General features: G+C 41.3%; 1 protein-coding gene across 2 annotated transcripts in view; it reads left to right on the forward strand.

Moving 5' to 3' along the window:
- Positions 1-23,080, forward strand: part of DYNC2H1 (dynein cytoplasmic 2 heavy chain 1) — a 6,555,988-nt gene that overhangs the window by 4,572,452 nt on the left and 1,960,456 nt on the right. For both annotated transcript variants that reach the window (XM_044072582.1, XM_044072581.1), the window contains one exon: positions 4,499-4,622. In XM_044072582.1, the coding sequence (XP_043928517.1) occupies positions 4,499-4,622 (124 nt within the window). The remainder of the gene's footprint in view (positions 1-4,498; positions 4,623-23,080) is intronic.

The following is a 23,080-nucleotide window of genomic DNA, read 5'->3' on the forward strand; positions in this document are numbered from 1 at the left end:
TGGACAATAGTAAGTAGGCCCTCTGTGTGGCTACTCAAGCCCGTATGGAAAGGGGGCATAACTAGGTCCAGAGTAATTCATCCTGTCGACCTAGGGAGGACTCATAGGGTTTAAAACTTGCAGTCTACAAAACAACCCAAACCAATTTTGGTAAAATTCCAGTCTTAGCAGTTAAAGGAATTAGTTTATTTATTTATTTATTTGCAGTTTGGTTGTCAGGATGGTCTACTGGGCCATGAGGAGCCCGTTTTCAATGGAGTCCTGGGGAGAAAAGCTCCAGTAAATTAAATAAATACAAGTTAATTAGAAAGCAAGTTATAACAACAGATAGTACAGTAATACAGTTAATAAATGGCATTAGTGAATTGCAAAAGCAGGCATTCTTTAAAACAGAAAATAAAAGTTTTATACAATCATATGTATATACAAAATCTGTTGATTCCAACAGATGCTTATCAGAGTTAAGAAATCATAGGAGGAAGTTTGCAGATGTACTGGATCCTGGGGAGTAGCTTAAGTTGGGGGACTTTATGCAGGATGGGAACAGGAGCATTCCCATTGAGATGTTAGGCAGGAGTGGAGTAAGGTTTTTGAAAGAAGAGAGGCTGCTAGTGGTATGGATTAGTGGCGGGAGAGCATTCCACAGGCGAACTAGGGTGAAGGACAGAAGATGTTTGCCTGATGGACGAGAAGGTTTGTGTAATTCAATCAGATTTTGGGAGTTAGATCTGAGGGATCTATTGGGTAGATGCATTTTAAAGGTGGTGGCAAGGAAGGGGCAGAGTGAGGGTCTAAAGATAAGTTTGCGTGCTTGGATGAATTGAATGTAGGTGAGGTAGTTGGGTAGTTCTAGCCAATTAAGTTAGTGAAGGGCAGTGCAGTCGTGTGTAGAAGATCTATGGCCTGTTGCAAATTTTGAAATTTTATTGTAACGGGAGGAGAATTTTGTTTTGAGGGAGGATTGTAGGTTAGTAAGGAGTGGGGCTCCATATAGGAGGGATGGGATAAGGTATGTTATAGAGAGTATTAGTTTGGTGGAGGGAGAGAGATACCGATTGTGACGATAGAGCATGCCAAGTCTCTTATGCGTTTTATTAATATTTGCTTGTAGGTGGATATCAAATTTGAGCTAGTCGTCAGTTAGGGCTCCTAGTAGTTTTGCATTAGATACTATTTCAAGAGGTGTATTATTCTGGCTGGTGATAATGAAAGTGTTTTTGTCTAGGGTGGTGTTTTTTGAAGGGGTAAATAACATAAGTTTAGTTTTTGTGGCGTTGTGTGCTAGGTGGTTGTCTTACATCCATTGTTCGGTTAAGGAGAAGGCATTGTGGGTTAGTTGCGTTAAAATGGGGATGGAGGTGGCAGAACAGATTATAGTGGAGTCATCAGCATATTGGATGAGATGAGCATTAGGGATGGTCTGATAGAAGTCGTTTATGAAAATGTTAAATAGTAGGGGCCCTAGAATGGAACCCTGGGGTACTCCTGTGGGAGTATTGAGGAAAGGGGAGGTAGCTTTTTTCCATCTGACTGCTTGTTGCCTATTTGATAGATAGCTGGTAAACCAGTTGATAATGGAGCAGGATAGATTGAGTTTTGAGAGTTTGGTGGAGAAGGTTATGGGAGATGGTGTCAAAGGTCTTAGATAGGTCTAATCGGAGGGTGGACACAATATGGCCAGAGTCACGAGCTTTGTTAACAGTTTCTAGGAAGGAAAGGAGAGTGGTGGTGGTGCTGTGGTCAGGCCTGAGTCCATGTTGTGTGGGAGTTAGGAGTTGGTTATGTATGAGATAGGGTAACAGTTGTAGGTGGATGCATTTTTCTAGCAGTTTGGAAATGGGGGATAGGATGGCAGTTGGTCGAAAATTAGGGATGTTATTGTTGCATCCACCTTTGTGAAGTGGAGTAATAAAGGCCTTTTTCCAGGGTTGTTTAATCCAAACATGGAAAGGAAAGATAAACTGCTTAAACTGGGAGACAGCCATGTAAGTGTGTGAAGACAGTGATTTTTTTTTTCCCTGGGTTACAAGAAAGGGAAGTAATTTGATTCCGGCCATACATTTCTTTAGAGAGAAAGATCTGAAATTCAGAATATGGTACATAGTTTAATTTATAGTGTATTACCCAAATGGACTGAAGACCTTCTTGGTAGCTATAGATGCAGAAATGGATATCAAGCAGAATAGAACCAGTAATGAATAATCAACAGAAGACAATTCAAAAGAGAAGAACTGGAACCCTTACCAGAAATAAATAAATAAAAGCATTTCCAGTGACTGAAAGTTTTCTTCTCGCTCTAGTTCCTTTATTTAAAAGCAAATTGTAACAGAGGCAAAAAAAATCTTTGTATGTATGTATTTATTTTTGTGAATCTTTGCCTCCACTGTCAGTCAACAGTCGTCCCCTCCTCGTGCTCTCTTTTGAAAAATTGAGACTTGAATTGCTGAGTCTTGACGTACTGAAAAAAAGTCCAAAAACATGAGAGAAAAGCGAGTATCAAATATCACACCTCTTGAAACTTTTTTTTTTTTTTTTTTTTTGCAGAAGGGCAAGACCCCTCTACATCCCCTGAACCTATATATACCAACTGCAAGAAAGACAAACCCTAGAGAAAAGGGAATATTGTAAGAAATGGCAATCTTAGACTTAGTATATATAAGTATAGATTTTTGGTCATTCAGTCACCACTTTTTGGGACTGGGCAGTCTGATTCCTGACATTCTAAATGGTTACCCTCTCCTCAGTCAAATGAGGGGCCATCATTCAAACAACTATCAGGGATAGTTCACTGCTATTTCCTGGTGTTTTTCCAGTCCTAACCTGCACTCAGCCATCACAGATATTGGGGGGGGGGGTGCAGTGGGCTGACCACTGGGGCAGTCCTGTCTCTTTCACAAGGAGTATTCTTTCGAAATACCCCTTCCCTGCATAACATAAACAGTGGTTTCCACCAGCAAAATCTTGCAGCTAAGTATGCCCTTAGCACACACACCACTTCTGCTCTCCCTGGAGAGGTAAGTGGTTACCTCTTCACTCCTCCTCCTCCCTGCCTGGCTCTTCCAGTGCCAGAGACACTAATCAAACCCTATTTGCCAGAGACTCAGTCAAAGTTTCATCCTCCTGCACCAAGGAACCAGGTGGCAAATGGAAGTTCATTAGCTGCAAAGGAAATGAGAGAATTCATACAAGCAGTGGTGATGGTGATAAAAGTTTTCAGTGAAGAATATTAGTCACTGCTAAAATAGTCTTTTTAGTGTAGACAGAGGTGAACGCTCTGTGTTTAAAGTCTGGACAACAGATGTAAGGTATTATTTGGGTTATACCCATTTTCCTTTTTCTGTCTGCATGGGATATAATGTTTCCTGTCATTTCTAATCTTGGATTCTTACCGAGCTAAAAAATTTAACTTACGATTAGGGTCGGAGCTGGTGGGAAAAAGAAACAGCCCTTTTGGTTAAATCTCAAAAAAGCCATAAGCATCACTGGGCTTCCAAAGGAGTGAACGAAAGAAACAATCCTGTCTAGACATGACCTGAACTAGAGAACATTTACAGTTTCAGGAATCTAAGACACAATTTTAAAACTCCAGTGCAGAACAAATACTAGGGTTTGCATCACTGAATTTATTTACTTGTTTTAAAAAAAGAATGTTGTTTGTAGTCATTACATAGGTAAAAGTAGATGCAGCAGATGATGCATAGTTGAGACACTTCAATCTCCTCTCCCACCTCCACCAAAAATGGTGGAATGCTTTGTCAGCTGTGCTCCCTAGTTGGCATCCCATGCCCTGGGGGATTGTAAGCTGGTTGGGCTAAAGACTTTTGATGGGAGGGAGAGGCGCAAACTACCTACAAATGGACGTCCTGGCTAAGAGACTCAAAAAAAAAGTGTGGAAATGACAAAAACAAATTCAGTTTCCTTTGCCTGCAGAATGCTGTTAATTCTACAAATACATTTTAGATAATCAAGTGTATTGTTCCTCAACTTACTTTCTTTATAACCTTATTTTCTTTTGTTTTGTAAAAAGTGAAGGAGGGCTGATAAATTATTAGCACGTGTAGCTCTGATTGTCAAAGGAACCGAGTTTAATAGATTATCTCATCTTTTGCCCAAAGTAGTCCTTTTGGGTAACAGTGTATTCTTCCTTGTATCCCATATAAATGGCAATAAATGATGAAACTTGTACAGAATTAGCAACTGCAGTAAATGTGCAGCATTTGTGTGTTGTTTTTCTATTTGTGATCAGTGACTTTAGATGTTAAATTGTGTTAGAATGAAGTTTTCAAACAGTGATTTATACATGCAAAATTAAAATAAGGTACAGATGTTGAACGTCAGATATTTATGTTTGAGTATGTTTTTAAAATTTGTTATTATGCCTGAAGGTGTATCTTCTTTAATATAACCAAATTACTGTAGAGCAGTAATCAAGTTTTGACAGTCTCTCATTATAACGTAAGAAAATCAGTTAATTTGCACACTTTGTTCTCTGGTGCAGGATACCAACTTCATTACAGCACTGGAACTGGCAGTACGTTTTGGTAAGACATTGATTATCCAGGAGATGGATGGAGTAGAACCTGTTTTGTACCCACTGTTGAGAAAAGATCTCATTGCTCAGGGTGAGTATATTATAGTGCTTTTTCAGGGCTACATTTTGATGAAAATTATTTAAGCATTATTAGCTGAATTAATACACTGTTCCTTAATCACATTGTATTAAAATATTTAAATGCATTGTGAGTGGCTATGCATGAATCTTGCTGTATTGGCCAGTATGTCCAGGTGGGTAGATGAGTAATGCATTTTCTTTTTAGTCACATATGTACTGCTAGCAGAAACCCTATTGTGTAGGTCATCACACAGTATGAATTTGCTGCTTTTGAAGTGTAGCAATAGTTTTCAACTTTAGGAAGTTAATTTATTATGCTTTTACTTTATTTTATTTAGATTGTTTAACTGTGATAAAGCACTGATCCAGGCAAACCTTTTTCAGGGTCAGCCTGAATGTAAAAAAAAAAAGTTATAGAAACAGTTTAGGCAGACAAAAATAGCATTGTAGTGTGATAGCAACAACAGAACCTAAAAGTATCATTACAATTAATGAAGAAGTCTAGCACATTCCACTGACGTTCGTATGCATTGCAGATTGGAATGATGTCTTTGACATAGAGATTTAGAATAAATGATAATGTTTCAAATGCATTCCTGGATTATACATTGTACAACACTTTAGTAAGCCAGAGAAGAGTTAATATACTTGGAAAGAGAAATAAAAGCATTTCAAGCATTAGTTCTTTATTATTCCAAAAAGATGACTTCTTTAAGGATAAGAGTATTCTGCTGATATGCTGGTGCTGAAATAGGCAGTGTGTGTAAAGACAAAAAGTAGAAAAGTGAGACAAAGAGATGTAGAGTAATTAGGCTAAGTAGGCAGGTATTAAATGTAGGGGAATAATAGGGCAAGGTTATGTAATATTTGTGAAGCAGTGATATTTTGCTGCTACATATGGGTGATGTTTGAAAGCTTTCCTATTTTTTTTTTTATTAAGTCTAGTAGGCCTAACACCTGTGTACTGAGGGGATGGGAAAACAGATAAAATATAGTTTAGAAAGGAGTTCAAATAGAGAAAGAACAATGAAATATGTCAAAGCTGGCATAATGGTTAAGGTCTTCACATCACATGTACAAGGTTTGATTCTGACCTTAGGCCATTGGCTGTGTGGAGTTTGCTTGTTTTCCCTGGGTCTTTTTGGGGTTCCTCTCATGGAGATTTGGGCAGCAGCCCAGACTCTAGAAAGTGCCCTATAAGGGGAAGAGTTATATAGACCAACCACTTTGGGCATCAACTGCAGTGCACAGTATACGCAAGATAGCTGTGTCAGGTCTAGCCACTTGATGGTGTAAAAATTGCTCTGTGTGATTTGGTTTGTTGACTAATGTCATCAAATGGGCATGAATTTTTGCCAGAAATAAGCGGGTTGAGGATCTGGGCTACTCTGATCTACAATAGGGATCCATGCTAATGGTGGGAGTAGTGTGTGTGTGTCTCTTGACCAGCATGTACCTACCATAAAGCCCCATAGCCCTGGGTCAATAAGCTACTGGCTGTCCAGTTGCCCATTTTGGTTACCTGAGATTGCTTTGTTGAGCGAAAACTGGATGTAAAGACAATCAACCTGCCAAACGTGAAGTAATAAATGCTACATTCATTGTAGGTTCACTGACAGGACACAGCTTGGAAGTGGATGACATGATAAGGAGGAGGCTGGACGTCCCATGTATCTAGAAGACAAGATGGAAGGGCAGTGCAGCAAAGCCACTTGGCTTGGAGTCCATTGTCTACTACATAGGAGGAGGACAAACTAGAAATGGTGAGGGGATTGTGGTGAGGGATTGGCTTTAGAAGACAGTGAGAGATATCATCAGAATTAGTGATAGACTCATGGCAGTCAGACTCCAGTGTAAGACTAGGGCACTATTAATAATCATAGCTTATGCTTGAAAGCAAGATTGTGATAATGAAGAAAAGAGTGCATTCAGACAGCAGTTGCAAGGCTTTCTAGATCAAGCAGGACAGCATGAATTGGTGTTGATAATGGGTGACCTGAATGCACATATCAGAACAGACAGAACAGTCTCTGAGGATTTCCTTGCTCAGCATGAGTGGGGCAACAGGAGTAGGAACAAAAGGCCATTCTAGATTTCTGTCTGGCAAATGGTTTGATGGTGGTCCACACATGGCTCAGTAAGAGAGACAGTCAGAAGATCAAATAGAAGAGTGGCCAAACCTAGTAAGTAAAGGGCACTGGGGTAGAATCAGCAATTGCTAAGTCATCCTCTGAAACAGATAGCCCACAGCATAAACCACAGGTTGCCACAGTCATCTCCATGCAGTAGTCAGAGAAGGCTCTAAGGTCAGCAGAGACTAGGCTGAAGAATTGGAAGTTTTCTGGAGAAAGCATAAGAATTCAAGGAATTACTCAGGGCTGTAGCATGTCAAGAAGAAGATGACGAAGAGATGATAGTTGGAATAGTAGAAGAATGACAGTGCCTCAAAGCAGCATGTATAAGGACTGCAGAAGAGGTATGTGGCTGAGCCAGGTATAAAAATAGGTACATAAGGAAAGCTGGTCGGGGAATGTAGAAGTCCAGAAAATCATCAAAAGAAAGTAGTAATGCAGAAAAAAAGTGAGAGATATAAAAGAAGGACCAGGCAAAGAAGGAGTACTGGGTGGCTAACAAAGCGACTAAGAGAGGAGTTGCAGTAACAAAGAACTTGGCATCAGAGGCACTGTACAGTCTTCAGTAAAGTGACTGTGTAGATGGCATAAAGAAACTGTCAGATGTTATGTAGTCCTATCTCGCCTCCATTATTACATGTTGGTTCGGAGCCGATCCTCGGCTCCGACTCGGCCGCTTAGAAAGCCTGAAAACTTCTGATTGGCTCGTGGCTAATAGGTATCCCATGATGCATGTGCACATTCCCCTGATCTTGTTTGCCGCGTCTTCAGTTGGAAGCTTCTTTTGGTTGGCCGTGGCCAAGTGATTTAGTTCTTTATTATTCTGCTTGTTAGAAGTTTTTAACTTCATGTGAAGTGCTTTTCTTATTGCTGTTAGCCTTATTGTGATAACCGATTATGTCAGTTTAACCGGACTTGACTTTTTCCTGGATCTGACTTTTTCTGCTATAAAATTTTGGGCCTGTTGGCCTTTTTTGTGTGTGTTCCCGTGAGTGTGTGCGTTTGACTAAACCATTTTATTTAGAGGTATTAGTCTGTTCTCTTTTCCTTTACACTAGGTTCGTTTAAGTTACAGAACCTAGTAAAACTTCCCTTGGTTGTTTGTTTTGAGAAGTTGGGCTAGATCTGTTTAAGTTAAAGGATTTAGTTCCTCTCTTGTTGAGTGAGTGTGTTGTTTTTTCTCTTCTATCTCCTATTGAGACTGCCATTATGTCTAAAGAACATAAAGAGCATAAACAGTCAGGATTTAAAAAGTGTACTAAATGCTCCCAATAAATGTCCATCACCGATGGACATAGCGTTTGTGTGTACTGTTTAGGGGCCATACATCTTCAAGAGACTTGTCTCTTTTGCCATTCCTTTAGTCCTAGAGTGCTCTAGGAATGGAAGAATAAGTTGATTCTAAAAGTATTGTTAAAACCTTCTTTCGAGGAAGACCTTGCCAGTTCGTCCTCCTCTACTAGGTCACATTTTTCCAGTAAAGATAGGGGCAAGACCTTCAAAAGGCCTTCTCCAGCCTCAACTTCTGTCTCTAAACCTCCACAGAAGTTACCTAAATCGGAGATGGTCTCTGTCTCTTCGGCTCCACTGTCCTTGGAGCCAATTGAGATTCTGGACACGGACATTGCAGTGTTGGCACCCAGTGCTTCGGTGCCGATCACTAGCAGTCCTCTTCGGAGCCAGTCTACAGACATTCCACTGGTCTCCCCTACTTTAAAATCACCTATATTACAGAGAGCGAGATCTCCAACACTGTCCTCCAGATCCTCTCGGAGCTTTTCTGAAGAAGACATCGAGAGAGTGGTGCTCTGACTCCTTTAGTCGTCAGCCTTGCCAAAATTTTTATCGGCTCGACCACTTCTGTCTCAGAGCCGACTCCTGTTACCGACCCTGCTCTTTTTCCTCCTCCAACCCAGGTTGGGCCTTTGGAGCCGATGCTGTCAGTACTGACTACAGTGGTGTCCTCGGCTCCAGCACCCCAGGTGGTATTCTCAGAGCCGAGCCCCGCTCCGACACTGTCGGCGCCGTCCAAAGTGTCTATGGTCTGAAGCTCTTCGGTCAGGGCCGAGGGGGACACTTGGAACTAAACCTCTTCGGTGCAGTCTTCCTCTTGGTGCGTCGGCCCGAGTGAGCTTGGACCCTACATCATTCTCGGAGTCAATTCCTTTGGAACCATCAGCTCCTACGCTCTCCACGGAGCAGGGGCGTCGTTCGGAGTCAGAGGAATCTGTTTTCGTGAAGATGAGGAGCATGTTGGATAGTTCATCCATACCACATAGGAGTACCGATGCTATACTCCCTCAAGCGCCGACTACGGTCTCAGCATCCTCTCTCCCCCGGGATGGTAGAGACTCACAGACTCAGGACCCCCATTTGGGTGGCCCCGATCTTCCGAGACCTCCCCAGAAGACCCCACTGAGGAGCCCCCTTGGAAGAGATCATGTAAGAGGAAGCATGTCGACTCCCCTGATGAGTCTGTCACATCTGACACTGACCTCGATGAGTCGGAAGGGTCCCCTAAGTCATCCTCTGAAGATGTCTTCTTTGCAGACATTTTGGAGATCCTCAGGCAGAGAGGCGTCTGGCCCACCGTTACCCCCTTTCGATCAGGAGTCAGTGTACCTGAAGGCTTTTGGGTCTCAACCCTCAGCTTCATGGGTGTCTCCTCCATTTGATGAATTGCTAGATCTTGTGAGTCAGAAGGCATGGCAAACTCCCGATGCCGTGGAACTGGTCCCCAGGAGGCCAAATAAATTTCTCTCCACCCCTAAGGACAAAGAGTTTTTATCTAAGGGTTTACCTGTTGATGCCATGCTGGTGTCGGCGGCCACTAAGAAGGAGCTAGCAGAGACTACTTCTATCCATCCACCTAACAAGGAATCCCGAACGATGGATAGGTATGGGAAGCGTATCTTCTCTTCAGCGGCTTTTACACTCCGATTGATGATCTATCACATTTTATGAGACTTCAGAGAGATCTCCTAAAGGAGTTAGGAGATACTCTTCAGGGTCCCTTGACTGAAGCAGTCCCATCTACAGTGTCGGCTCAGTTGGCTACCCTCACATCTATTGTTAACTCCTCCATGCGACTTATCTCATATGCAGCTGATAGTGCAAGTAGGGCGGCGGGTTCTTGAGTCTCATTAAGGAGACATTCCTGGATGCGTCTCTGCAACTTTGCTGAGCCTTTCAAGTCTACATTCACCAATGCTCCCATGGATGGATCCTCTCTTTTTTGGACCCAAGGTGAAAGATACCCTCACCAGGTGTGAGCAGGATGGAAAGACTCCCTCTACCTTGGGAGTCCGTTTTACCATTCCTTCTAGACCTTACCCTAAAGGTCAGAAGAGCGGCAAAATGTGGTTCAAGAAATCACAGAGACCTTTCCAGGACACACAAGATGATTCCTCCTTCAGAGGCAGGGGAGGAGGAAATAATGGTAGACGTCCTAGAGGCAGAGGGGGCCCACAAAATCAGGGAGGTCACGATTCCTTTTGTGACAGTCCCTATCAGCGTTCCTGATGTGGAACCCGACTGTGCGTCTCGAGCCGGTCGGGGGTCGCCTGTCCTTGTACCCAGAAGCCTGGCTAAATCTCACTCGAGACAAGTGGGTACAAGACATCATTACCAGAGGTTACTCTATACCCTTTTCCCATCCACCACGCCCTCCCAAAAGGATCCCAGATGTGCCACCCAATCACAGGGATCAAGCAGCTATAAAGATAGAAAAGCTGCTACTAAAAAGAGCCATCCAAAAGGTTCGAACAGACCAGACAGGATTTGGAACATACTCCAGGTTCTTTTTAGTTCCAAAAAGAACAGGAGACTGGAGACTCATCCTAGACCTCAGCAGGTGAAACGAGCGTGTAAAGAATTCCAGGTTCCGAATGGTCACTCTACAATCCATACTCCCTTTGTTGGGGAGAGACAGCTGGATGTGCTCAATAGATCTCCAGGATGCCTACTACCACATGATGGACAAAGCATCAAGGAGCTACCTACGCTTCTGGCTAGGAGCCAATCATTACCAGTTTTGGGCGCTGCCCTTTGGTCTCACCACAGCCCCTTGGGTGTTCACCAAGTGCATGGCAGTAGACACAGCTCATTTGCGGCACCAGGGAATCCAAGTCTTTCCATACCTGGATGATTGGCTCCTGACCACCACCACCAGGCTTGGCCTAATTCAATCGAGAGATCCCACAATCAAGCTCTGTTCCCAGTTGGGAATCTCAATAAACTGGGAAAAATCTTCTTTTTTGCCCACTCAGTCTGTAACTTTTATAGGAGCAAACATAGACACGGTTGAGATGACAGCCAGACTGCCTGCAGCTTCTCGGGACTATGGCATCAACCATAACCTTGGTACCTTTAGCAAGGCTACATACGAGAATACTCCAATGGCTCCTGTCATCCCAGTGGCCGTTTTAACAGTTGCCTCTACATTATCAGATCCTGATTACATATTCTTGCAAAAAGGACCTACGCTGGTGGATTCAACCAGGTCATCTTACCACAGGTTCTCCCTTTGTACCGCACCAACCCGTTGCCACTGTGACCTCGGATGCCTCTCAGATAGGGTGGTGGGGCATTATCTTGGCAGGACTGTCCAAGGCACATGGCAAGAGCAGGAGGCCCATCTGCATATCAGTGTCCTAGAGATGAGGGCGGCGCTTCTAGCGTTGCAAGCACTTCATGACTTTCTCTGTCGGTTGTCTGGTATCTAAACAAACAAGGGGAGACCAGATCATACCCCTTATGTCGAGAGGCCATGCGAGTTTGGGATTGGGCGATTTCTTCCCAACGCTTTCTCATTGCAACGCACATCCAGGGGACTTCCAGCGTAATAGCGGACAAGCTAAACAGGGCAATTTTGTTACGTCATGAATGGTCCTTGAACCATAAAATAGCCAGTATGATCTTTCACAAGTGAGGACAACCCTGCTGCGACCTCTTTGCCGGTCTCATCAACACCAAATGCAGCACCTTTTTCTCCCTCATCCCCCCTCTGGGGGAGTCTCCAAGAGATGCACTAGTCCACGATTGCCCCCCGGAACTCCTTTATACTTTTCCTCCTTATCCACTTATCCCCAAGGTCATACAGAAAGCAATGCTGTTGGGAAGCAAGATGATCCTCATCACCCCTTACTGGCCTCATCAGATTTGGTTCCCTTTTCTCAGGCCTCACCTGTTGGACTGCCCATGCTGGACCCAGTGCCAGACCTCCTGACACACGTCAGATTCTCTTCACCCCAGTCTCCACACTCTCAAACTGACAGCATGGCTGTTCCAGTTCCATATCTAGTCAGGCTTCATGAATTGTCTCCAGCTGTAACTCATATTATTGGTAATAACCTCTTCTCACAAGCCTTCGACCAGAAAATTGTATCATAGTAAATGGAAGAGATTTTCCATATGGGCACACAGTACAGAAGTTGATCCATTTACAGCTCCCATTACTATTGTTCTAGAGTTTCTTTCTGAACTCTTTCACCAAGGTTCAGCGGCTGCTACACTCCGAGTTCAACTAGCAGCAATATCTAATTTTCATGTGGGGATTAATGATTCCAGTCTTATGTCTCACAAACTGTGCAAATCCTTTCTTAAGGGTTCCATGATTTTAAGACCTCCTGTGCAAGACCCCATTCCACCTTGGGACCTGAATCTAGTTCTGTCTAGACTTACTCTGCCACCCTTTGAACCAGCCCATAGTTGTCAATTGAAGTTTGTCTTGGAAGACTCTTTCTGGTAGCAATAACCTCAGCCAGGTGAGTTTCTGAATTACAAGCTCTGTCTGTTAAACCTCCATACTTAATTTTTCACAAAGATAGGGTCTGTCTCCGGACCAACCCTTCTTTTATTCCTAAAGTCTGTTCTCAATTTCACTTAAACCAAACAATTGAATTGCCAGTGTTCTTCCCTAATCACTCCAACAAAGCAGAGTATACATTCCACAAGTTGGATGTACACAGGCAACTAGGTTTCTATATCCACCGGGCCAAAGAATTTAGAAAATCAGAACAGCTGTTTATTTTTGCTGAGGCGAGAATGGGCTTGCCAGTTTCCAAGGTTACACTTTCGAACTGGATCTCTAGTTGTATTTCCTTTATTTACAGTTCTCAAGGAAAGGAGTTACCCTTTAAAGTTAAAGCACATTCCACCAGGTCTTTCTCTACTTCTGCTGCTTTCCTAGCCAGGACACCTATTGATAGTATTTGTGCAGCAGCAACATGGGCTACCCCTCATACCTTCATTTCCCATTATAAATTGGATTTAACTTCCAGGGGTAGAGCTTAGTTTGGTTCCACGGTACTCAGGAGTATCTTCCAGTGAGCCACCCATTCAAGATGCTAGGGATGCTGTCCCACATGTAATAATGGAGGTGAGATAGGACTACATAACATAAAGAAGTTATGTACTCACTATAACGTTCCATGTGTATAGTCCATCTCGCCGAACATTATTATGAACCCATCCATCAGCCCCCTTCCTGGAGGATCTGGACACAGTTTTTCCCTTTCTACAGTGGGTTTTGCCACAAGGGCTCCTTTTATTACAGTTTATTCTTCCGGACCTTTGTTCCTTTTTCATGTCTGATTCTGGTAGACTAGTAGCAAACAAGATCTGGGGAATGTGTGCATGCTTCATGGGATACCTATTAGCCACGAGCCATTCAGAAGTTTTCAGGCTTTCTAAGCGTCCGAGTCAGAGACGAGGATCGGCTCCGAACCCACATGTAATAATGTTTGGCGAGATGGACTTCATACATGGAACATTATGGTGAGTAGATAACTTCTTTTTTGCAAGGCAAAGACAGAAAGATAACGAAAGTAGTCAAACACCCTTCGTAAGGAGTGCCAATAACCTGCTCACCAGCCCAAAGGAAATCAAAGGCAGGTGTAAGGATTACTTTCAGCTGCTTCTGAATGAAGAAAACAGCACAGACGCTTTACTGCCCGAGACACAGCCTATGATGAAAGAAGAGGAGGTGCTTACCCTAGAAGAAGTAAGAACAGCACTAAGGAAAATGAAGTAAAACAAAAAAAGCAGCAGGCTGAGATGAGGTCAGAGCAGATATGATCAAGATGTTTCTTGAGAAAGGGGAGAAATGGCTCCTGATGGTACTCATAGCAGTATAGGGAGAAAGGCATATCCCAGATGACTGAAGAATAAGCATACTCATGCCAGTGTACAAGCACCAAGGGGAGACAACTATGGGCAGTAGAGAGGTTTCTTGTCATACTGAATGAAAGTTCTGGAGAGGGTGATTGATAAATGACTGCGCAGAAGAGTAGAAAATAACATGGGAGATAAGCAGTTCAGGTTCAGATCAGGATGCAGAACAACTGACCAGAAGTTTTCATTGAAACAGATAGTTGAGAAGTAGCTAGAGGTGAGGAAAGAGTCCAACTGGGCATTCCTATAATTGGAGAAAGCATATGACAAGGTTCAAGAAAGCTCCCAGAAACACAGGCTATGTACAAGGACCCAATGACACAAGTAAGAGCAGTGTTCAGTCTCACAGAGGTGTTCCCAGTGGGAGTGGTTGTGCATCAGGATTCAGCTCTGAGCTCATTGCTATTCATACTGGTGATGGACTGTATCAGCAAACAGCTTGGAGGGTCAGGTCATCAAATTTACTGTACGCAGAAGATATGGCATTAGAGACAGACTCTGAGCAAGAACTTCAAAGGACAGGAGAATGGAATGCAAAACTGGAGTTCACATGGGATGAAGCAATGTTGTAGTAGCAGCAAATGGGGGAAATCAGTAGAAGCTGAAAATTGAGACAGAAGTGAAATAATGGAACATATTAACTGTTTTGAGTATCTGAGAGGGGTGGTGGTGGAGGAAAAGGGGAGTCTGAATGATGACTTCAAAGCTAGAATCAGAAGGACTGCAGCCAACTGGTGCAGAGTGGCAGGGGTAGTGTATGTCAGAAGAATGCTAAATAAGCTGAAAAGTAAGATGTACAAAACAGTGCTGAGAACAGTACTACTGTGTGGGACAGAAACCTGTGCAGTAAAGGCAGAGCAGTTGAGGAAGCTAAAGTTGATGGAGATGAAGTGACTAAGACAAGTGGTAGGTTGTACACTGTGGGACAGATGAAGAATTAAGGACATCAGAGCAGAAACCAAAGTGGATCCATTTGCAGAGAAGGTCAAAGAACAGATTATGATGGTTTGGACACATATGCAGAAAAGCAGAAAACAATCTAGTAAAGATTTGGGGCAGGCAGGAAGAAGGCAAAAGTGTCTGACAAAAAGATGGATTGTGTGAGAAATGACCTGCAGCAGTTAAGCATCACTATCAAAAAAGTTGGAAACTGGCATTGAATAGAGAGAGATGGCAACAGCTGACACAACACCCCAATCCCCTGTAGAAAAAAAAGGGAAAAAATGGGAAAAGGGGATTGATGATGATGATGAATGAAATATGACAAAAGAGTATTGAATAATGAAGATATGTTAGCTACTTCAAATGTTATTTAAGAGGTGGAGCACTTGGCCTTGGAGCTGATTGCAGCCACATCTGAATGCGGAATGCTTCAGCATTCAGATGTGATTGCAAGCACATCTTAATGCTGCAATGGCAAATGAGATATGCAGATGCTTTTCAAGATGATGCATTATGGCATGGAAAAATTTAAAGGTGCTCAAGGCTGGAATACTACTTTTGCTGGCTCAGTGCTGACAATTGGCTTGGGGTTCCACAAGTCATACTGGACATTTACAAATGAAAGGATCCAGCATTATGGTAAGTAAATTGCTACTGTTTTCATTTTAATGCAGTACAAATGAAAGCTTGCTGTCCTAGCACTGTGTATTAGCCACCTGATTTCCTCCTCTGACTTTAAGTATTGACCCTGGAAGTGACTAGCATTCAGCATCATGTTCCCATGTTTTTACATTGGTATGTGCCAAATCATCCAGTATCTCTTTTCTAAAATTTAGAAAGTCATAGATGTGAATAAATTATATTGTAAAATAAAAAGTGTTCCTTTGCCTTAGCTTTCACCACTTAAATGCTCTTAACTCCATTGTTAGAGTCTTCTGGAACTGTTGGTACAGTGTACTACTAGTATGAAAGCAAAAAAATTGACACATTGTTCTTATAGTATGAAAGCAAAAAAAAAAAAAAAAACATTCACTCTTCATTTCATTGCTACCCAACACCCTTACAATTCCTTTTGTAGTAATATTAGGTATATGCAATCCTCTAAAGTCAAGTTCCTATGTGGGGATATTGATGCTGGCTTCATTACTGATTTAGGGGTGTCTTCCTCTTAAAGGCAGTATCTTATGTGCAGACTCTGGTAGATAGGTAATTTTCCTATGTTCATTTTGCTTGGTGTCATAGGTTCATAGGTGTGTACTAAGCTAACAACCACTTGGTTCTGTTTTTAACAAAAAACATCTTTATTAAATTAATAACGTATGACATAGGCAATTATACATTCATATACATGAAAATAAACCATACCAACCCAATCTAGGCAATTCCGATTCTGTATCATAGCTAAAAAAAAATTTGGTTATTTACACAAATTTGCTCACCCAGTATCTCCAACAGACCAGTCTGCAGGGAATCTTTAAAGTCTGCCAACTTATTACACTCCCAGAAAATATGCTCCCAGTTACCTCTTTCTTCCATATCACACCTCCAGCATTTGCTGTCTACCTGAGGAAAAATTCTTTGAATTCTACTTGGGGTTTAAAAATACCTATGTAAACACTTCCAAGCAAAGATCCTAAATCTTTTAGACTTTGTTGCATATTTGGGAGACGTGCATATATATCCCCCCATTGTTTTTGTGTATTGCTTATTGAATCTTTCTTCACAATGTTTTCTGACATCCTCTGATTGATTATTATAGTTATCATGCAATATTTTATATGCTGTACTAATTATTCATTTCTTAATGGCATCCCCTGTTCTAGATTTTACTAAAAACTCTGCCAATGCTGATCTTTAATTTACGATCCCCATATTTCTTTCTCTTTGCCAATACTCTGTGATATCAGTCCTTGATAGGGAGGGCAGTCTCTAAACTGCAGTCCAAATAAATTCTTGGAATCTTCCCAGTCTATTATCATTCCCTCATTAGTTATTTACTCTCCATACCGTGGTTCCTTTACCAGTTTTCTCCAATAAATTCCATCCCCCTCTTGCCTATTATCTGTAATCATAATTGCAGTCGTCCCTATCGCCAGAATCTCCTTTCTCCATTCCAGTGTTGGCTTAGTTCTTAGAATAATTTCTGCTACTTTATTAATATAATATTCTGTGTGATTATTGTTATTCTCCTTAAAGATCTGCATCCAAAATCCCAGTCTCGTCTTCTTTCTTGAGCACCCCCCCCATTTCATTATCATCTCTTTCCATGAAGTATAATTTTCAGTTTGTTCTATGTATAGGAGCCTTAACTGTATTATTCTGAAGTACCCTTTCAAATTGGGTAATCCCAATCTGCCCTGTTTTGTTGGAAGAATAAGATTATCCCACTTGACTCTTGCCATCTTCCCTCCCAGATAAAATCCTTCAGCTCTTTATTAATTGCTATACACAACTTCCCTGGTTGATAAAAATATGCCTGACCTGTGTATAAGACTAAAGGGATGAAAAACATTTTAATTGCTTGTATCTTACTATCAATAAGCATATAACAGATCTTCCATTTTCTCTGTTTTTGTATTATCTTTTGTTTAGTCTCTTCCCCACATACCCTTAGCTGCCACACAACGGAATCATTTTTAATCCATACTCCTAAATACTTCATTTTATCATGTCCCCATAAGTATGGATATTGCTGAACCAATTCATATGTGGGTACAGAATTTATCGCTAGTGCCTTTGTTTTAGCTTCATTAATTTTGTATCCTGAAAAGATTTGAAACTGTCTCAATATGTTCCACAACACTTTTGCCCTTACTGGTTTTGTCTAGTATAAAATAATGTCATCTGCACCTAGAGCCAGTGACTACCACACCAGTTAAAGTCTTGAATTTCTCAGTCACTTGTATTCTTTGACAATGGTTCTAAATATAATGCAAATAAAGGGGAGAGAGGACACCCCTGCGGGTTCCTTGGTTCAAACAGAGATTATCAGAGAGGATCCCATCCACACGAATTCTCACCTCTGATCCCTTATATAGCCTCCTAATCAGCCTTATAATTTTATCAAGGAATGCAAATGTTTCCATTGCTTTGCTCATAAAGTCCCAGCTTACTCTGCCAAATGCTTTCTTTTCATGATATCCCACCAACAACTGAGGTATTTTCTTACATTCTGCTTCTCTGTAGATCATCAGTGTTCTGTTAATGTTGGCAAATTAAATGTTTGCCACCCTTTCACAAAACAACATTGATCCATATCTATCAGTGTTGGCATTCCATTTGCCATTCCTTTAGCCATTATAGACATAAACACTTTATAATCATTGTTTAGTATTGAAATAGGCCTGTATGAAGCTGGATCTTAGTGGATCTTTACCCATTTTAGGTATTACAGCTACACAGCTTTCCTCCAGGATGTTGGTACTTCTGCTCCTCTTAAAATACTGTTAAATAAAACCCTCCAGATCTTTATCATTTTTTTCCCTCCTAGCTTCCAGACTTCCACAGGAATACCATCTATTCCTGTGGACTTTCTTGTAGCTTGGTTATACTTCACCATTTTTATCTCATCTCCTCCTATCCTGTTAGTAATTGAGCCACCTCTACCTCTAGCCTTGAACATTTCCATTTGTGTATTTTCTTGATTTCCAGATTTGTCTGCTTTATATAGACTTTCATAGAATTTCAGAAATATTTCTAACACTTCTACAGGATCCCTTGTTATCTTCCTTGTTATAGGCTGCCTAAGCTTGGTGACAACCCTTTCTACTTTCTGTTGCCTGAGTTGTTTCGCTAAAAATTTTTATTCTTTAGAGTTATTATCAAAAAACAGTTGCTTAACAGCAATCCTGCATATTATTGAGGTAATCCCTTATTTTCTGTTTAGCATTCTGCAGTTGCTCCTCTTCTTGTTCTGTGAGATTCCCCCTATTTTGCAATATCATTTGTCAGTCCCTCTAAATAATTCAATAATTCTTGTTACTTCTTAACCATATCTTCCTGTTTTTTATTTCCACCCTATGTTTAAACTCCACTTTAATTTTATACCACTCTCTAGTTATATTTTCAGAAGAAATTTCTATCTTATCTAATAGTTCCTGAATAATCTCCAATGCTTATTCCTTAAATTCCTCTCTTTTCAGCAAATAGATCGGAAAGCACCAGAGTCTCATTTTTATTTCATTACCCTGTGTTTTTATTTTAATTATGTGTGCATGATCGGAAATAGTTATTGGGTGCATATTAAGACATTCTATTAAATGCACAGCACCTGTGAAATGTAAATTCTGTCTAACCTAGCCAAGTTTCTTTATCTTGGGGAATAAAATGTAAATTCACTCTGAACTCCTAGTACTGAATTCCCATCTTCCATACCAAATGTTTTCATAAATTTCTTTAAAAGTCTGCCTTCCTTTGTTATATTGTCCATTTTGGGCCCCTAGACACATGTTTACTGTTGCAAATCAAATTCCAGTCCCCATCTATAAGAAATATTCCTTACTGAAAGCTGATTATTTCTCCCAGAATTTTCTTAAGCTCCATTATATCAGTTTTGTTGGAACATAAATGCATACCAGTGTAATCCTCCTCCCTTGCCAGTAGCCCCTTAGTACTACAAATCTACGATTATTATATTTTTTATCCTCTTCTATTGCTATTGAAGCTCTTGTTAGAATTAATATAAGTAGTCCTCTCTTCTTTTGTCCCAAGTATAACTATCTCAAAAGCCTTTTTTATCAAATTCACATGTGCAGTTTTTCCAAGTGTCTCTCCTATAGGATAGCTATTTGCATTTTACATTTTTAATATAGTTCACTACTCTTTCTTTTTTGTATTTATATGTGAGACCATTAATGTTTAAAGACATTTTAGAGAGCATCATATTCTTGAGAAATTATTATTCCCACCTTTATGTATAACAGCTTTTTTGTTAAATGTCTAGTTCCACCTTTTGTGTTACATGCATGTACTGTTTGTCAGGTTAATCTTTTATATAGCTGTTCCTTATTTCCATTTAAGCCTGTGTCATATCTTACAGAACTTTTTGTTTTATTGAAAACCCTAAACCAAAATGCACACACATACTAATACCTCCTAAAAATCTATTAACTTAATAACAACACACAAAACTATGTACATCTTCAAATGCTGAAGTTTTGCCCTCCTGATAGGAACAAATGTTCCAAACTGGCAGCCACACATACACACACACACACACACACACACACAGACTCAAGCTAACCAAAAAGAAAGGTTATCCATGCTAAGGCGCATGGTACAGCCTGTGGTTCTATTAAGTGCTGTCTGGTTTTGTCTTATCTATATAGCTCTCTGCTGGGGGAAACACTTGAATGCTTTCAGAAAACATTTTCTCCAAGCCATTTCTCTTTGATTGTCTACTAGAGACATGAGAATCAGACACAAAACATTTTCTAGCCTTATACTTTTCAATATTCTTTTTCATTTACTTGGTTTCTCTTAAAACGTGTTACCAGATTAAGCTAGTGGCCTTAACCCATTCATTCCCCTATCCAAGAATGAGAAAAAGCATAGTAATTTTTCTTTTGTCATGCTCTTTTAACCAGATCTTTTTTTTACATTGCTGTGCCTACATTTCTTAAACCTGAACAAGGGGAAAGAGAAGAGGGGAGAAAGTAAAAAAAAAATAAAAAAAGCAGGAACAACTATTTACATTAGTATGCCCATTACACTTAAAGATAACTGAAAAAAACTTATGCCCATTACAATTAAAAATAACTGAAAAAAACTTTAGATCTGCTGTTGTCATGTTTCATTCTGTCCTCAACTGTTGGGTTCAGATCCGAACCTCAGATCTGACTCTGGAGTTACTAAAGCTCTTAGTAACCAAAAAGCTATCGAGCTTCTCAATTACCCATAATGCATCAACCCCTAACATACCTTAGATCTGGTTTGCTGCTTTTCATGAAAAGACATGGTCAACCTTAGCTCTCGAGTTTCCTTCAAGATAAGTGCATATTTTTCTCGTAAATGTCTCTCTCATAATTCATACATATTTATATATATATATTACTCTCTTACTTTCTTTACATTGTTGCAATTCCCGTTTACCATTGTTGGTTATACATTTCCTTTTTTCCTGTCTGTTATGCATGCTAGTGTAGTTTTTATTACCCGTGTTGGTATTCTTTCTTTTTCTTCCTTATACTTTTCTATTGAAAAAAAGGTGGGGGGTCTTCTTCTTTACTGTTTTCCCTTTAGTCGCCATCTGGTCTGAGAAAGAACCTTCTGGTTTTAAAAATTGCCCCATTCAGATGCTAATACTGTTTGCTTTTACTGTTTGGCCCCTCAGAATTTACAGGAGAATTGTTCAATTTGTAAGAATTTCAGTCTGCCATCTTGTTTTGGTGAAGCTAGTTTTGGGGCTCAGTCACCCAAAATTCAGACTAAGGGTTCCTCTTCTAAGTCTCCTAAACCTTTTACTTCCTCGACTTCATCTTCTGAGCCATTGTGGAAGAGATCAAGATTGGATCCAAAAACATCTGAGAGCCACTTTCCCTCGGATCCAAAAAAGAAGAAATTTGTGGCTCCTACCTCCACGGATCTGACAAAGAAATGTATGGATCCAACTGCTTCAGATCTGATAATCTTTCCTTGGACCAGGTATTCCCCTACATATGATCCATTGCCTTCCAGGGTTCCCTACCCTTTTTTGAAAAGGCACTGATCCAAATCAACTTCCCTTTCCTTGTCTCGTTTGTCCAGAAATTTGACTGAGGAAGATATGCATAGAATGATGAGGAAGTTTCTCTCTGTGCAGTTTCAAATGACTGTTTTACTGGTTCCTTCCCCCTCAGGTCAGGAAGTCCATCCAACTACCATACCATGGGTACTTGATCCTTCTCTGATCCCCCCAGTTTCTTCAGTCTCTCTGGATCAAAGCCTTCTGAGTCCATCTGGCTTGGATCCAAAGTTAACTTTATCTTTGGATCAGAAGCTTACTCTTGAGTGCACCAGCTCCAACATCTTTTGATCGGAATGACTCCCAAATCTGAAGCCTTCTTGTCAAATCTGAGAAGTTGGAGTCAATTCCGAGAGTTTTGAAGCCATCTCTGTGCCTTGGTGCTTTGGCACTGGATAGCTGAGCCCCGACTTCCTCCTCAATGAGATTGCTTTCAGGGCAGAGGGAGTCAGCAGTCCAGAAGCCTGCCTTCTTGGGGCCAAGATCTTCCTTTTCTCAAGAGTGGTATGCCTTCGAGATAGTGAAGAGAGTATTTTCTGCTTTGACAGGACGGATGGATCCAACCCCCTCAGATCTTCAGTCTAGTTCCCAGATGTCTCAGCAATTGGAGCCACATCATTCTATGCCACAGAGACAGCCAGCTCAAGACCTCCAGACCACCCAGCAGGGTTTCACAATTTCTTCCAACACTTCTCAGGGGCATCCTACCGAGGAAGTCTTATGAAGAGAAAGTGCAAGAAGAGACACTTGGACTCTCCACAAGAGTCAATCACTGAAGATATTGATTTCGATGAGGCAGAAGGGGTCACCTCCGGAAGACATCTTATTTGGAGACATCTTTGAGATCTTGAAGCAGAAAGGTGGTTGGACCTTCATAAACCCTTCACTGGAAGAATCATTATTTCTGGAGGCCTTTGGAGATGGTCCGTCTACCTTCTGAGTTTCTCTGCCCTCTGATAAGCTCATTCATTTGGTCTCTTGGTGGGCATGGAAAGAGCCTGACTCAATTGACCCGAATCCCTAAGAGGCCAGATGGGATTCTGGTTCCACCTGTCAGGAAGGAATTTTGGAGTAAGCGGGTGCCTGTGGATGCCTTGGTCGTGGCAGTGGCCACCAAGAAGGAACTTGCTGAACAGAGTTTCTCTGTTCATCCCCCCTAACAGGGAGTCTAGGGCAATGGACAGATTTGGGAAGTGTGCCCATGTGTCAGCGACCTTTGTTCTTGAACTGTTTGGCACATTTTACTAGGTTACAAAGGGACTTGCTCAAGGAGCTTTCAAAATCCCTTTCAGGGACTATTACTGCTGAAGCTCAGTCATCTGTGGCCTCTCAGCTGACTACTCTCCAATCCATTTCAAAGTCATCCATGAGGCTTATCTTACATGCAGCTGAGGGTGCATCAAGGGCAGCAGGTTCAGCCATATCCATTTGGAGACCTGCCTGGATGCGCTTATGTGATTTTTTTTGAAGCCTTTCAAGAACTTGTTCATCAATACACCC

The sequence above is a fragment of the Protopterus annectens genome, chromosome 5.part0 (genome assembly GCF_019279795.1).
Source record: "Protopterus annectens isolate FY-2018-M chromosome 5.part0, PAN1.0, whole genome shotgun sequence".
Lineage (NCBI taxonomy): Eukaryota > Metazoa > Chordata > Ceratodontiformes > Protopteridae > Protopterus > Protopterus annectens.